Source organism: Lepidochelys kempii, chromosome 2 (assembly GCF_965140265.1).
Source record: "Lepidochelys kempii isolate rLepKem1 chromosome 2, rLepKem1.hap2, whole genome shotgun sequence".
Taxonomy (NCBI): Eukaryota; Metazoa; Chordata; order Testudines; family Cheloniidae; genus Lepidochelys; species Lepidochelys kempii.
In genome coordinates, this window is record NC_133257.1 from 268,767,448 (window position 1) to 268,782,732 (window position 15,285).

A 15,285-nucleotide genomic window follows, 5' to 3' on the forward strand; every position below is an offset into this window, starting at 1 on the left:
CTTTAGATACAAGAATTATACATTCATAGAATTAGGATGAACACACAGTAGATTATAAGCTTTGTAATGATAGCTTACAAGAGACCTTTTACATAAAGCATATTCCAGTTACATTATATTTATACTTATTAGCATATTTTCGTAAACATATGGAATGCAATGTCACAATAAGAAACTGAGTTCACGTTTGTGTGTGTGGGGTAAGGTATGTATTTCTTTTTACTTGGTAAGAAGAATAGGCATATGATTACCACATGGCCAGAGCAAGATTCATTTCATTTTATTTAATGTGGGTTTTGTAAATATTGAAATAGATAAGTACATTGTTGCTGGGTTAACTGATTTTTTTTTTGTTATGAGGCATCTCATCTGGGGATGGGAGAAATTTTTAATGCAAATTCAGTTATTGTTGCTTTGTGTCCTGGACACTAAAATACACACCTCATGACACACACCCGCCTTAACTCAGGCTTGTTCTTATTTTGAAAGCTTTTCTCCTCCGGGTGTCACTATAAGACAAGAACCACAGGACACCACGAGGTGGTTTGAAAATATAACTAAGCATTTTAGTTCATTTGCTATGGTATTAGATAGCATACCAAAAAGTGTATATGACATATCGAAAAAAATTCTACATACTTCATTTTGTAAGGATACCATTTCTATGTGAGGAACGGATCATTTTGATGTAGGTTATTTCTTATTTGAACACTGGGGACGTTGGTTTTAGGCTCAATGTTCTCATAAGTTGCTGCTGTTCACCACAAGCTGACTTCCTGTAAAACTCCCAATTGTGTATTTGCTGATCAGTGGCTTTGGCTCACCCCACATCACATATAAACAGAAGGAAGTTTAAATCATGCTCTTTTCATTTTCACATTTGTCCTCAGTCTATTCAGCTATTAATCTGACACTGCTGTTAAATGAAAGAAACTGGCAGCCAGTCATTATTGATTAACACCAGAAGCCTGAAGGACAGTGAAGAAATTGGAAATATTGGCTTAATCTGAAGAAATAATTATTTGATCTTCAAGCTGAGCCTTCAACAAAGAGGTAGCATTAGAGAGAGAGAGAGTGTGTGTGTCTGTCTATCTGTCTGGGCAGGAACAGGGGTGAGGAGGTGTGAAGGGGTTGTCTGTGTGGGCATTTAAGGTAAATTTAAAAATTGGTTACAAAGCTGAAAATGCTGCTGAGTTACCAAGAGACAATGCAGTGAGCATGGTGATCTCTCTCTGGGCATCAATTCTGCCTCATAGCTATTCCCAAAGGGTAGAAGGGAACAGATGGGAAGAAATTATTGAAAGTTTTAAGAGAATTCATCAGATTTACAGGTGATAGAAATAGTTAATTTGAACAGCTGTAATAGCCTCTGAGCAACCGGGTCCATTTCTGGGCTGCTGTATTTATCCCAGGTTTGAGGAGATGCAAAGGTCTTGTTATACCTTTTCCCCTGTGTCAAGTTTAGCTCTGGCACAGGGATGAACTGGGTCCTCAGACCCTCTCAGAAGTCATTGACCACCCCATAACCTAGCTGGTAGGTAGAAGGACTTCTGAATTTTTGGTTAGAAATATACTATTTCTATACTATTTATAGAAATATGCTGTTTTGAATCATTCATCAGCTAAGTGGTGAGAATAGGACAGGAAAGTGAGAGTTTTAATGATTCCAGCAATTGATGGGAAGAACAGCAGCTTGTATTTTTCAGAGCTCATACTATACTATCTAGATCCTAAATCTGTTACAAAAGTATTTTTGAAAAAAATGTGAGCTATTTGAAGTAATGCTTTAAATGGTTAAATCAGGAACCATTTAAGATAATTTCAGTGAATTTCTTTACTTGATTTTGAACTTGTTAATTTTCCTAGTTTTGTATTTACCTGTAGATGATCTGACATACCAGTCACACATTCAATCATATATCAGTTCCAAAAATATACGTCAAAAAATCCCTACTGAGTCACCACTTGATAGAGAATTTTGTCATTCAGTGTGCGCATTCTTCAAAACAAACCGGCAAAATGCAAGTTTTGTTGGCTGGGTGTGGATAGAGTTGTGATGAAATTTGATCTCTATCAACATCTTTTCTTATTTGCCTTAGAAGAACATGTGGAGTCAGAGTAAAACCCTGAAGAGCTACTGATCTGAGGCTCTGATCCTGCAAACATTTATGTGCCATCTAAATCAATTTGGACACCTCGTGTTGTTAAATTTAAGCGTGCGTGTTAGTGTCTGCAGGATCAAGGCCTTAGCTTAGAACAAGAAACAACCGTGAAGCAAATGAGCAGAGGCAGGAAAGGCTGCAGGAGTTGCGGGTGATAAAGGGGCAGGGGAAATAAGTAATTCAAGCACTTCCTGTTATAGTTACTACATATGACAAGAGGTGAGAATACTTAACATTTGTTACATATGTATTCCCAGAGAAAAGCTACGTTAGACTGGAGTTCAGGTTAAAGAATATTTATTACAAGAATGTTGCAATTGCCCTAAAAACAAGTAGTACAAATTGTGCAAGTTCAGAGTTAAGGTTCAATTTTAAAGGAATCCAAGTGTGTTAAGATATGGAAATGCTCAGTGCGAGCACCCAAAGTAGTTTTGGAGAATTCAAGCTCTGCTGAAGAGGAGAGTTAGGAGTTTAAACACTACATCTAAAATATGTAGCTTCCTAGGAGCTACTGTTTCAAATTTACAAAAAGAAAAGGAGGACTTGTGGCACCTTAGAGACGAACCAGAGCTGTAGCTCATGAAAGCTCATGCTCAAATAAATTGGTTAGTCTCTAAGGTGCCATAAGTCCTCCTTTTCTTTTTATGAATACAGGCTAACATGGCTGCTACTCTGAAACCTGTTTCAAATTTAGTTCTCAAGATGCTGTAGATAAAATAATTTCCATGTAGTTTAGCATTTGGATTTCTCAGACCAAATCTGCAGTGCATGAGTTCTGTTGGCTGGGTGCAGACACTGTCATGATCAATTTTTTGCATGTAGGATTTGTCCCAGTGTCATTGACCAAATTGTCTCCTTCCCCCACTCTAGCACAGAGACCTGCCCACTTGTTAACGGCTGCCCTTCGCCCCAGAGGCTGCTGCAGTTCCAGCATTTGTAAGTGGCAAACTGAAGCCCTCATTTGTCCCTCTCGGGAACAGTCCAATAGAGCTGTAAGAGGGGCTCCATTGCATGTGAGACTTTTCCAGCATAGCACTTGGGTTGCCCCTATATCAGCTGAAAGGTCCCATAGAGAGAGCGCTAATTCCAGAGTCTGGGTACCACTTTTCTGTATTTTCCTCCTGGCATTAGATGTAGCCGATGCCTCACACCTCCGGCTTACTCCCCCTCTGGCTGACAATTACACTACCAGCCCCACCTTTCCATGCCCTTCACCTGCCTTTTCAAGCAGAGCTGCCCCTCCTTTTGTTTTAACAACTGCTGAGATCTCACTGACCCTTTTCCCTGGCTAATCCCCAGGGTCTGGGGCATCTTGGCTGCAGGGGTTGCTGCTTCTTTACGAGCCTCAGAGAGCTGCTGCCTCTGGGCTCCAAACCAAGTCCCATTTCAGACCACTCCCTATTCTGTTTTCTGTCCCCTGATCCCCTGTGGCCCAGGCTCTGTGACTTCCTCCAGACCTTTATTCGGCACCTCTGCTGGGCTCTGTCCTTCACGCGGCCTCCCCATCCCAGCTCTCCAAGTGCCTGGCTTAGAAATCAGGAGAGTTTTAAAAGAATAAGTCATGTGGATTTTTTAAACTTCCCTGCCCAGCCACAGAATGAGTGTGTGTGTGTGTGTGTGTGTGTGTGTATGTGACAATGACAAGTAGAAACTTCAATCCTAAGTGCACAGAAAATGTGCAAAAACAAAGCCCCCAGCTCCCCTACTCACCTCATCCCTGGCTCCCTTCCCACATTGCTCCTGGGACCCCCTGATTCCCATTGGCAGGCGCCAGTGGCCCTCAGTCCCCAGGACTCCAACAGATCCCAGCAGCTGCCCCGTCTTCAACTTGCACAGAAGGGGGCTTCCCCGTGCTCCTTCCTCCACTGAGGTGAGAGGAGGTTTGCTGCTGAGCTCCGAGTGAAAAGGGGAGGGGGCTGCTCTGCAGCCCTTTGCCCAGTTTGAGCCTCTGCCCAGCTCACATCAGAGGGGCAACCGGGTACCGCCCCTGACTGCTGCTGCATATGGCACAAGTAGCACAGCAACTGCGGGTGGTCAGAAGATGACGCTGCAGGCGAAATCCCCGGGCTGCCCGGGATCTCAAGCAACCGCCAAAATCCACCCAAAATTACAGTGTTGTGTGTCGGCAAACAGGCCCCTGCTCCAGAAATTGGGATGCCTGCTCCTGGCAATTCCTCACTGGCTCAGCCACACATGTGCTTCCCATGTCCACCTCCAGCATGGTAAGACCCCTCCTCTGAGCTCTGAGTCCGCAAATTGGTTCTTACCTGACTGTTGGCTGGACCCTGAAAGAGAACAGGCCCTTTTAGAGGCTTTACGCCCACACGGAATTATTGGTCAGGAGACAGGACTGGGGTCTGCTGTCCCTCCCTTTCTAGTGACCTATGGCCATCAGGTGTACTCCTTGGGGGAGGAGAAGAAAAGTAGCATAATTGCTGCTCATCCGAGTATGTGAATAATTAGTGCAGGGTTAGCCATGCCCTTGTTCTAGCGGGGCCGTGCAGGATGGGTGCAAGAAGCCTTCCACCTCTGTGCTCCCTGCATCAGGCCTTTGACCAGTTCCAGCCCTTGAAACTGGTGGAAGTACATGCTGAGCTGTGCGCTCTGGGGATAGAATCCACACTATAGGTGGCTGGGAGGAGGCAGCCCAGAGACAAAAGCATCCCAAAGGAGGATACTGGATGCACACTTCCTCCCCCCAAGATTATGCCTGCTGGATCTCCCAGTGGAGACCAATGACTAAATGCCAGTCTGTAATGGTAAAGTAAAGCAGAAAACTATAGGCTGCTTAGCCTGGCATTAGTCCTGAGCAAAATCCCAGGAAAGATAATATGGGATGCAACCAGTAGAGAATTAAAGGATGGAAACTTAATTAATTCTAATCAGCATGGTTTTATGGACAAAAATGAAATAATTTTTGATGAGATCACAAGTTTGGTTGATACACAGTAATGTATGATCATGTTCCTTTTTGGAAGGTTGTGAGTCTGGGGTCTTTGTCCAGTGGTGCAAGTAAACAAAAGATTTTGCCGGTATGGGAGGGGGAGGGCACACCAGCTAAGGGGGGGCATGTAACCTCCCCACATGACTCCGCTCCACCCCCAGCCCAGGACCCCCATGCTCTTCCCATCCCCTCCCCATCCCATGTTACCTGAAGGGAGGGGGACTCGGGGCAGGACAGCAGCTGGAGGAGCTGCTGGCAGTTCTGCTCCTTTCCCTGCTGGGGACTGTCACCTGACATGCTGACTTTACCTCTGAGCCGGTTTTCCCTGCCAGCTTGGGACTCCATAACCCTGCCTTGTTGAGCCAGACATGCTAGCCTACTGCAACACAGACCAGGGTCCGGTCCACTCCCCAGAGTTGCAGACTTTAACCAAAAACTGCTTAGCAGATCACCTATCTTCAGCACCCAGACACCCATTTCTCATTGGGATCCAAACCCCATATAAATCATTTTACTCTGTATAAAGCTTATACAGGATAAACTCATAATTTGTCCACCCTCTAATTCTGATAGAGAGATATGCACAGCTGTTTGTTCTGCCAGGTACTAATCACTTACTCTGGGTTTATTACAGTAATTGTATTAAGTAGGATTTAAGGGGTCTCAATAAGAGAGAACAAAGTAATTTACCATGCAAAATAAAAAACCCCATAAAGCCTTAGCCTAATACATTAAGAAACTGAATACAGGTAAATCTCACCCTTGGAGATGTTCTAATAAGCTTCTTTCACAGACTAGACTCCTTTCTAATCTGGGCCCAATCCTTTCCCCGGTACAGTCCTTGTTAGTTCCAGAAGGCATCTTGGGTGAAAAGCATGGGATTTCACATAACTGCAGCTTCCAACCCCTTTTATAGCATTGGCACAAGGTGGGAATCCTGTGTCTCTCTCTGGGTTCCCATGCTTTCTTCTAAGTGGAAAAGTGCCACGTTTAAGATGGAGTCCAGTATCATGTGGTCATATGTCACTGTAAGACTTCATTACCCACTGACTGGCATATAGGTATACAGGAAGGCTTACAAGTAAATAGAGCCATTTACAACCAATTGTCCTAGTTAATGGGAGCCATCAAGATTCTAAACCACCATTAATGGCCAACATTTTGCATTACTACAGTAGAACCTCAGAGTTATATTTTATATTCCTAGTTTCAGATACAAGGATGATACATTCATACAAATAGGATGAACACACTCAGTAGATTATAAGCTTTGTAATGACACCTTCCAAGAGATCTTTTGCATAAAGCATATTCCAGTTATATCATATTCACACTTAAACATTTTTATAAATCATATGGAGTGCAATGTCACACCAGCATAACACCCAGTAACACTAACAGTTTTCTATCTGTTCCCATTATACTAACAAACCCACCTGGCCAGGCAAAAACAATATAAGCAGTGTTTTTGTCCTTTGTTTACACATATTAGTATGGATTCCTTTGTTAACATATATTAGTAAGAATGTAAAAAAGCAAACAGGCAAGCAAGACCCAAAATTGTATCTCAGGCAAAAATACAGGCTTGATTCCTACATTGTCATTAGCACTCCTAACACTTAACTACAGACTTGATTCTCCATCACTTGAGGTCTTTAAATCAAGTCCGGATGTCTTAAAAAATATGCTATGCTCCACCAAAAGTTATAGCTTTGTCACAGGAATTACTGAGTGAAATGCTTTGGCCTTTGTATGCAAGAGGTCAGACAAGATGCTCATAATGGATCCTTCTGGCCTTGAAACCTGTGACTATCTGTACTCTCTCCCTTGTGCCTTCCATGCTGAGTAGATCTTGTGTAAGAGGTATCAGAGTAACAGCCGTGTTAGTCTGTATTCGCAAAAAGAAAAGGAGTACTTGTGGCACCTTAGAGACTAACCAATTTATTTGAGCATGAGCTTGAAGTGAGCTACAGCTCACTTCATCGGATGCATACCGTGAAGTGAGCTGTAGCTCACGAAAGCTCATGCTCAAATAAATTGGTTAGTCTCTAAGGTGCCACAAGTACTCCTTTTCTTTTTGTGTAAGAGGTAGTTTTCTAAAAAGTAATACTGAGGACTAGTGGTCCTTTGTTCCTGTTATTCTTCATATCTGATCAGAAGTTGGAACAAAAAATCTTCTCCTTCAGAGAAACTCACCAAGAATAGCCCTTTTTCAAAATGTCTGCCCTCTCCCACTGTTCCCAAAGTAACAGAGCCACAGGTTCCCCTCAGTTATAATGCCATGTTTCAAATGGCCACTACCTTCTATTGTTTTGAATTAGAGTGAAGTCAAAATGCCCCCAGAGAAGATGTAACCTGTCATATCAAGGAAGTGTGATGAACTGGTGGGTGCAGATTCACAAGTCAGCTTAGGCATTGTGATGCTGAGCATTGCAACACTTACCTTTGGGCCCCTAGAAAAACCACAGGAACAACACTGTGATCCACAACACCTGAGTTAGGCATCTGGGCTCTCTGTACAAAGAATTGAGAAAGATTGGTGCCTTAGAATACGATTGACAAAGTCAGCATGCTAGGCGGGAAGGTGCCAAAGCTAGCCAGGGGAGATACCTGTGAGAAGGGTGTGTGCTAAGCCCTGTCACTCCCTAGGAGACAGGTGTCTATTTATGCCGGGGATCCATGAACTGGGGGAAGATGGCCACTCCTCTGCCTAACTCGCATGTGGGGCCCGATTCAGTAGCTATGCTGAGCAGCTGCTTAACTCTGCACAACAAGGAGGATTTCCCTTGTAACCAGTGATAAGGGTGCTCACCCAGGATATGGGAAACCCCTGGTTCAAGTCCCACCTCTTCCTGATGTGGGGAAGGGATTTGAACAGGGATCTGCCAGCTAGTCAGCAATGAGCTCCCGCTCCCTGGAGCGGACTGCAGTGTGAGAGCCAGTCATCATAGGCAAGGGGCATTTGGACCTGCTGCCTTTGTCTAGCCCCAGGCTACCCACCTGTAGCCTCAGTATCTGCTCTGGGCCCTTATGCAAGGCCTCAGCTTGGGGAGTTGCCAGGCAGGAGCTCCCTAGCCCCTCTTGTCTTTCCTTAGCGCTGCTCTACCTCAGGTTGCTCTTCAGCTTCCAGGCAGCCAGGTCCTTCCCTCTCGGGTGGGGGGTGGGTGTGTGTGTGTTAAACTCCTGGCTCACTGGCCTTTTATATGGCCAGCTGCAGCCTGATTGGGGCATGGCCTCAGCTGTGGCTGCCTTCCCAATCAGTCTAGCCTTTTCTAGCAGACCCAGCCCTCTCTCAGGAATGGCTTTAACCCTTTCAGGGACGGAACTGGTGACCACCCTGGAATGGGGCATAAGCTTTCGTGGACTGGAACCCACTTTGTCAGATGCATCACAAAGGGGCCACTGGTTCCCCCAGGCTGTACCTCTGCTGAACCCCGAACATGAAAGCTTATGCCCAAATAAATTTGTTAGTCTTTAAGGTGCCATAGGACTCCTTGTTGTTTTTGCTGAAACAGATGAACACGGCTACCTCTCTGAAATAACTACCAACAATCCCCTCTGGCCCTTCACCTAGCCAGTTTCTTGTGGATATCTCAGTATAATTAAAACTTGAGGAGGAATTTGAAGGAGAAGAGATTAGTGGCTTCATATACTACATGAGTGATCTCACTGATTTCAGTGGGACTATTCACATACCTAAAGTTAGGAACGTACTTAAGTGCTTTACGAGATTGGGGCGAGAACACTGAGGACTTAGCAGGACTGAGTCCTAAGGTAAAGAGCAGATAAAGAGAGAGGGAAAGAATCAATGCCAAAGTGCAGGGTGCATTCTCTTCAATCTGATGCATGAAAAGTCAAACTGTCAGGTAAGTTCTTATTCCAGTTCTGATTCCTGATGAAAATGTATATGTATACATAGAGCAGTACATAGGAATGGCCACACTGGTTCAGATCAAAGGTCCATCTAGCCCAGTGTCCTGTCTCCTGACAGTGGCCAATGCCAGGTGCCCCAGAGGAAATGAACAGGACAGGGCAGTTTATCGAGTGATCAATCCCCTGCCATCCTCTCCCAGCTTCTGGCAGGCAGAGGCTTAGGTACACCCAGAGCACGGGGTTCCATCCCTGAGCATCTTGGCTTATAGCCATTGATGGACCCATCCTCCATACCAGAGACTGATTTTCATATACCCACCTCAGCTTGAGTTACTGGCAGTTAGGAAAATTGATATGGCCCCAGTCCTGCAAACACTTCCACGTGTGTGAATGTGGATATACCCATTGCCTTCACTGGGACTAGCCATGTTCTTAAACAAGACAAAACATGTTTGTAGGATCAGTGCCTATGGCTACAGTATAGCTTGGTACTTAAGCATATGCCTAACTCTAAGCACATGGGAGTAGTTCCATCGAAGTCACATATCAATAGTACTAATTGTGATTAAAGTTAAGCACATACTTAAGTACTTTGCTGAATCAGGGTCTTTATTTCTAAACTGGGAAAATTTGAGGAAAAAGAATGGTGGACATTAAATATTAAGAATCAAAGTGTCATTTTCAGAACCTCACTATTCTGGCCATAATCAAGATTTCAAGGCTGATAGAGGAGTATTTCTAATACTGTAGTTTCTAAATTCTGAGCTTGGAGGTAAAAGGATGTTTTAAATAAATAACACATTTTAATCTATTTCAGAGAGAGATGAAAGAGAGGAAGAGCAAAGGAGGAGCCATAACGTATGGTGAGAAAGTTACACCAAGAGCCTTGTTCTGGCCACATTTCTGTGCTTCATTCAGAGGACCTTCCTCTTCTCTGCACCAACTTTCAGTGGGAATTCCAGAGGACTCTGTTCTGGGCCCCCTTCTATTTCCCCTTTGACCCTATTTATTTAGCACATAAATATTGTTTTACCTCTGTGCTGACAACTCACAAATCTCCACTTCTGACCTATCTCCTTCTCCCCAAACGAAAGTCTCAGCCTGTCTTTCTGACATGTCATTGGTGATGTCCAGCCTTCAAATCTATTTCAAAATGGCCATAACAGAGCCTTTAATCTTTCTCAGTTACACTGTCCACTTTTCTTCTCTTTCTTAGTTACTGTGCCCAGCACCAACATTCTCCATGTCACTCAGGCTTATGACCTGGGCATCATCTTTAGCACCAGCATTTCTTTAGACCCTTACCTCCAGGTCATGTCTACATCTTGCTGCTTCCTCCTGCACAGCATCTCTCAGATTCAGCCTTTCCTTTCTGTCTGCCCTGCTAAAACTCTCCTCCAGGCCCTGTTTATCTCTCATCCTCCTCTCTGGAGGAGCAGTCTTACTCCAAGTCTACCCATTGAATATAGTATTGCATAAAACATAGAATCATAGAATCATAGAAGATTAAGGTTTGAAGAGACTCTGGAAGTCATCTAGTCCAACCCCCTGCTCAAAGAAGGACCAACACCAACTAAATCATTCCAGCCAGGGCTTTATCAAGCCAGGCCTTAAAAACCTGTAAGGATGGAGATTCCACCACCTCCCTAGGTAACCCATTCCAGTGCTTCACCACCCTCCTAGTGAAATGGTGTTTCCTAATATCCAACCTAGACTTCCCCCACTGCAACTTGAGACCATTGCTCCTTGTTCTGTCATCTGCCACCACTGAGAACAGCCAAGCTCCATCTTCTTTGGAACTCCTCTTCAGGTAGTTGAAGGCTGATATAAAATCCCCCCTCACTCTTCTCTTCTGGGGACTAATCAAGCCAGTTCCCTTAGCCTCTCCTCATAAGTCATGTGTCCCAGCCCCCTAATCATTTCTGTTGCCCTCCGCTGGACTCTCTCCAATTTGTCCACATCCTTTCTGTAGTGGGGGACCAAAACTGGACACAGTACTCCAGATGTTGCCTCACCAGTGCCGAATAGAAGGGAATAATCCCTTCCCTTGGTCTGCTGGCAATTCTCCTACTTATACATCCCAAAATGCCATTGGCCTTCTTGGCAACAAGGGCACACTGCTGACTCATATCCAGCTTCTCATCCACTGTAACCCCTAGGTCCTTTTCTGCAGAACTGCCGCTTAGCCAGTCAGTACCCAGCCTGTAGCGATGCATGGGATTCTTCTGTCCTAAGTGCAGGACTCTCCACTTGTCTTTGTTGAGCCCCATCAGATTTCTTTTGGCTCAATCCTACAATTTGTCTAGGACACTCTGGACCCTATCCCTATCTTCCAGTGTATCTACCTCTCCTCCCAGTTAGTGTCATCTTCAAATTGGATGAGGGTGCAATCCATCCCATCATGCTGATCATTACTGAAGATGTTGAACAAAACCGCCCCTAGGACCAACCCCTGGGGCACTCCACTTGATACCGGCTGCCTACTAGACATCAAGCCGTTGATTACTACCCATTGAGCCCGACAATCTAGCCAGCTTTCTATCTACCTTATAGTCCATTCATCCAATCAATACTTTTTTAACTTGCTGGCAAGAATACTGTGGGAGACCGTCTTCCTGGCTCATTGCTTCAACAATATCACCCTTCCTCTTTGCTTTCTTCCACTGGCTCCCCCTTTTCCACCCCTTCCACTGTCTTTAATTTTAAGTCCCTTCATAATCTATGTCTGACCTACCTATCATCTCTCATACAGTAAGGGGAAGTGGACTTGCACCTCCACTCTGCCAGTGACGCTAGCCTTCATCACTGTCCAATTTTTGGAAAGGCACTTTTGCAAAGTCTCCCATGCCACCACCTGCACATGTCAGGAGCTCTCTGTAAAACTGCAAACATTATCCTCCTTTACATTTCTCCCTAAACCCACCTGTGCCATGGTGCCTACAAAACACATGACAATGGTGAGGCAGCTTATGTGCTGTAATCAGGGATAACAGTCTCACAATTATCTTTTGCTCCCTCCATCTGTTTCTTGTACTGACTTGTAGTCTCCGTATTAAATTTACATTGTAAGCTCTTTGTGTCAAGAAGTGTCTTTTGGTCATGACCTCCACCTCGTTGGTGAAGTGGTTCCTGGAGGTGGGGATCATCTGTTGTGACTTCTCCTCACCACAGCAGGGGTCATTTTGTATGGGATGAGCAGGAAAGATCCTGTAGTGACCAGAGCATTGGACGGGACACAGGAGATGGGTTCAAATCTTGGCTCATCCACAGACCCTCTGTGTGACTTTAGGCAAACCACTTAGTCTGCTTCTGTTCCTCAGTTTCCCCTCTTTAATATTGGGGTGGTTTCCCCTTATTTCCCAGGGCACTGTGAGGATATATCCAGGAATGATTGTAGGGCACTCAGATACTGTGGTGATAAGAGCCATATAAACTCTAGGGTCCTAGAGTCTAGATCACCACATTGTATTCTCTTCAGACTCTTGTATGCCCCTCATCCCCATCGAACCATTGGCCAGAATCTGTGGGCTGAAGGAACAAAAAAAGGTTCTGTACAATATATTTTTACATTTCAGTGGGTGTGTTGAATTTTAAATGTTCATAAATGTAAAGGGAAAAATCAGGTAAACTTCTGCAAACACCCTCAGTCCTGACCTCCACCCCCACTCTCCACACACAGATCTTAAGCCCTTCAACCACAACTTGAAACCTTCCTTCCTGCTATCCCAGGCTTGGTGTGTGCTTGAATGGAGAATGATAGATTTGCTTAATTGTGTTGTGGTTTAATGATGTGGCTGAATAACCATTAATAAGGATAAAAAGAGAAATTGGATTCCACTAGTGAACTCATCTAATCTGAATCTGTGTCCCCACTGGTCAAAGGCTCGTGTTCTGACCCATCCTGGGCCTCACAGCTATAATTATAGGAGTAGAAGTACTACCCAGGTTCTTACTCTGTCAAACTTGTTCCCAGCAGACCCAGATATGCGATCAGAACTGAGACTCATCCTTGTTGGTAAAAGTGGAGCTGGGAAAAGTGCGACAGGAAACTCCATCCTTGGCGAAGAAAAGTTTGTGTCCAAGCTCTGGGCAAAGTCAGTAACTTTGACTTGTGAAAAAGGGCAAAGGAGCTGGAATGGGAGGGAGCTTGTGGTTATTGACACACCTGCCATTTTTGACAGAAAGGTTTGTGATCCAATAACCTCAAGAGAGATTGGTTGCTGTATTGCACTCTCTGCCCCTGGCCCCCACGCTCTGCTGCTGGTGACCCAGCTGGGCCGTTACACTGAGGAAGACAAGGACGCAGTGAAGCGAATAAAGAAGATTTTTGGAGTTGAAGCCGTGAGGCACATGATTGTCCTGTTCACCCGGAAAGAAGATTTAGGGGTTGACTCACTGCATGACTATGTGAGAAACTCAGATAACAAAGATCTTAAGGAGCTGATTCAAAAGTGTGGGGACCGATATTGTGCTTTCAATAACAAAGCAACTGGAGCAGAACAGGCTGAACAGGTTTCTGAGCTGACTGAAGTGATCCAGGGAATGGTTCAGGAGAATGGGGGCAGGTATATCAGTGAGATCTATTTAACTGAACAAAACAGGAGACACCTGATGGGAATAAATAAAACAGCCGCAGTGAAGACTGTGAAAGCAGATGGTCCAAAGTATAATGACATTATTTTGGGCTTCGGGGTTGCTGCAGTTTGTATTGCTGTTGTTGTATTTCTCCTGATTTATCTCCCTCATTAACAGCCATTAATAAAGTTTCATTGCAACCTAACCCAACTGCTTCCCAAAGCTTCTCAGCTTCTCCGGCACCTCACTCTTATGCTAGTGCAGCACGTTCATACAAAATACAAGTAATAATGTTAATATTTCTTCCTTATTAACATTACGTATTATAATAATATCGAGTTCTTATATAGAGATTTTCATAAGTAGATCTCAAAGTGCTTTACAAAGGAGGCTGGTATCATTCTCCCCATTTTATAGATGGGGAAACTAAGGCTCAGAGAGGTGACGTGATTTGCTCATAGTCACTCCGCAGGTGAGTGGCAGAACTGGGAATAGTCCAGTGGTCCAGCCATGAGGCCTTAATATTAGGTTGCTTTAAAGATTCTGGACCAAACTCTGCCCTCACTTACCCTGCATTTGCAGTAGTTTGATTCCATTAATTTCAGTGAAGTAATCTGGATTATGGCCATGTAACTGCTCCCAGGTACTCTGGAGTTGCAGTGGGGTAGCTCTATTAATTTCAGTGGAGTATTGTGAATTTACAGTTATGCAACAGACTACAATGTAGCCCTCTGAACAGAGGTGTCAAATAACTTCAGTTGTTATGTAAATTTACAGTAGTTCAAACTCTGAGACATTGAACACTGTAAAGTTTCCACTAAAAATTAAATCTCAAACATTTAGAGGCCAAACTTAGACCTGTGAGTAGATGAAACTCCATTGGCTTCAGTTACACAAGGAATTAATGTGGCCCATGAAGTGTACCCTCATTTGATATTTTGAAAGCAAAGAGTATAAAATCACCAGAGACATGCGTATGAAATATGGTAATATATGGAATTGTTACTTTAAAAAAATAAACTTCAGTTTCTTTCTCAGTTAGAACTGCTGCCAAATACAATGGCAATTTCCCCAGAATATAGAGATCAGCATTTGTCCAGTATCTTGTGTGAACAAATCATGAGAACACCAAAAACTTTTCTGCAGCTGAAATCCATGTAATAGAACATCTGGCAGTGCTGATTCAGGGAATGCAATTCATTTTTGTGGAGATTTCTGTTTCCAGGCTCTGACCTCAGTGATTTTTCAGGACTGTGGGTTATGTAAACAAAAGGTGTCACTCTGGTTTTGATGCACAGTTCTGCTTCTTTAAGTGTAAACGGGTCTCCATAGCCTGCCTGCAAGGGCCGTGCTGTGAGGCAGTTCAAGATGGAGGATATTTCAGAGACTGAAGCTGGGCTGTTACTCATATCGAAACTTTATATTTGTTCTGATTTTTTGCTGTTTTTTCTTACTCGGAAATAAAGTTGTAGAGATTGAAGTTTGGTATTGTTCTTAATGCATAAAGATGAAAGCTAACAGAATTTGAGAATAGAAAAGTGAAACCACAAATGTAGATGCAGGGAGAAATCTTCTGTGTTTCATGTACTGCATTTTGGGTAATAACATGAGAGGAATCTGTGACAGGTTAGACCCCTTTGGGATGCCACCTGATGTACCATGGTTTCACTGAGCCTCTCCTGCCCAGCCAGCCTGGATTCCCTCTCCCTGTTTTGCTGAATTAGACTCTCC

At 44.0% G+C, this 15,285-nt stretch overlaps 1 protein-coding gene across 6 annotated transcripts; it reads left to right on the forward strand.

The window, feature by feature from the left end:
* Window positions 1–833: 833 nt before the first annotated feature.
* LOC140905799 (GTPase IMAP family member 2-like) lies at window positions 834–14,483 on the forward strand. Of its 6 annotated transcripts, none has more exons than XM_073329292.1 (4): window positions 834–1,053; window positions 3,033–3,098; window positions 9,797–9,842; window positions 12,953–14,483. In XM_073329292.1, exons 3-4 carry the CDS (start codon window positions 9,803–9,805, stop codon window positions 13,726–13,728), a joined length of 816 nt encoding a protein of 271 aa, XP_073185393.1. In that variant the 5' UTR covers window positions 834–1,053; window positions 3,033–3,098; window positions 9,797–9,802; the 3' UTR covers window positions 13,729–14,483. The 6 variants fall into 6 exon arrangements, with proteins under 6 accessions (XP_073185393.1, XP_073185396.1, XP_073185394.1 ...); XM_073329295.1 differs by having other exon boundaries at window positions 12,956–14,483; XM_073329293.1 differs by lacking the exon at window positions 3,033–3,098.
* The last annotated feature ends 802 nt before the right edge of the window (window positions 14,484–15,285 follow it).

Excerpts from the sequence above, each read along its gene's own strand:
- LOC140905799 (XM_073329290.1), top strand. The coding sequence starts at position 8,949 with ATGCATGAAAAGTCAAACTGTCAG. Across the intron at positions 8,973-9,796 it reads ATGAAAAGTCAAACTGTCAG|AGAGAGATGAAAGAGAGGAA; the intron begins GTAAGTTCTTAT and ends AATCTATTTCAG. Across the intron at positions 9,843-12,952 it reads AGGAGGAGCCATAACGTATG|CAGACCCAGATATGCGATCA; the intron begins GTGAGAAAGTTA and ends ACTTGTTCCCAG.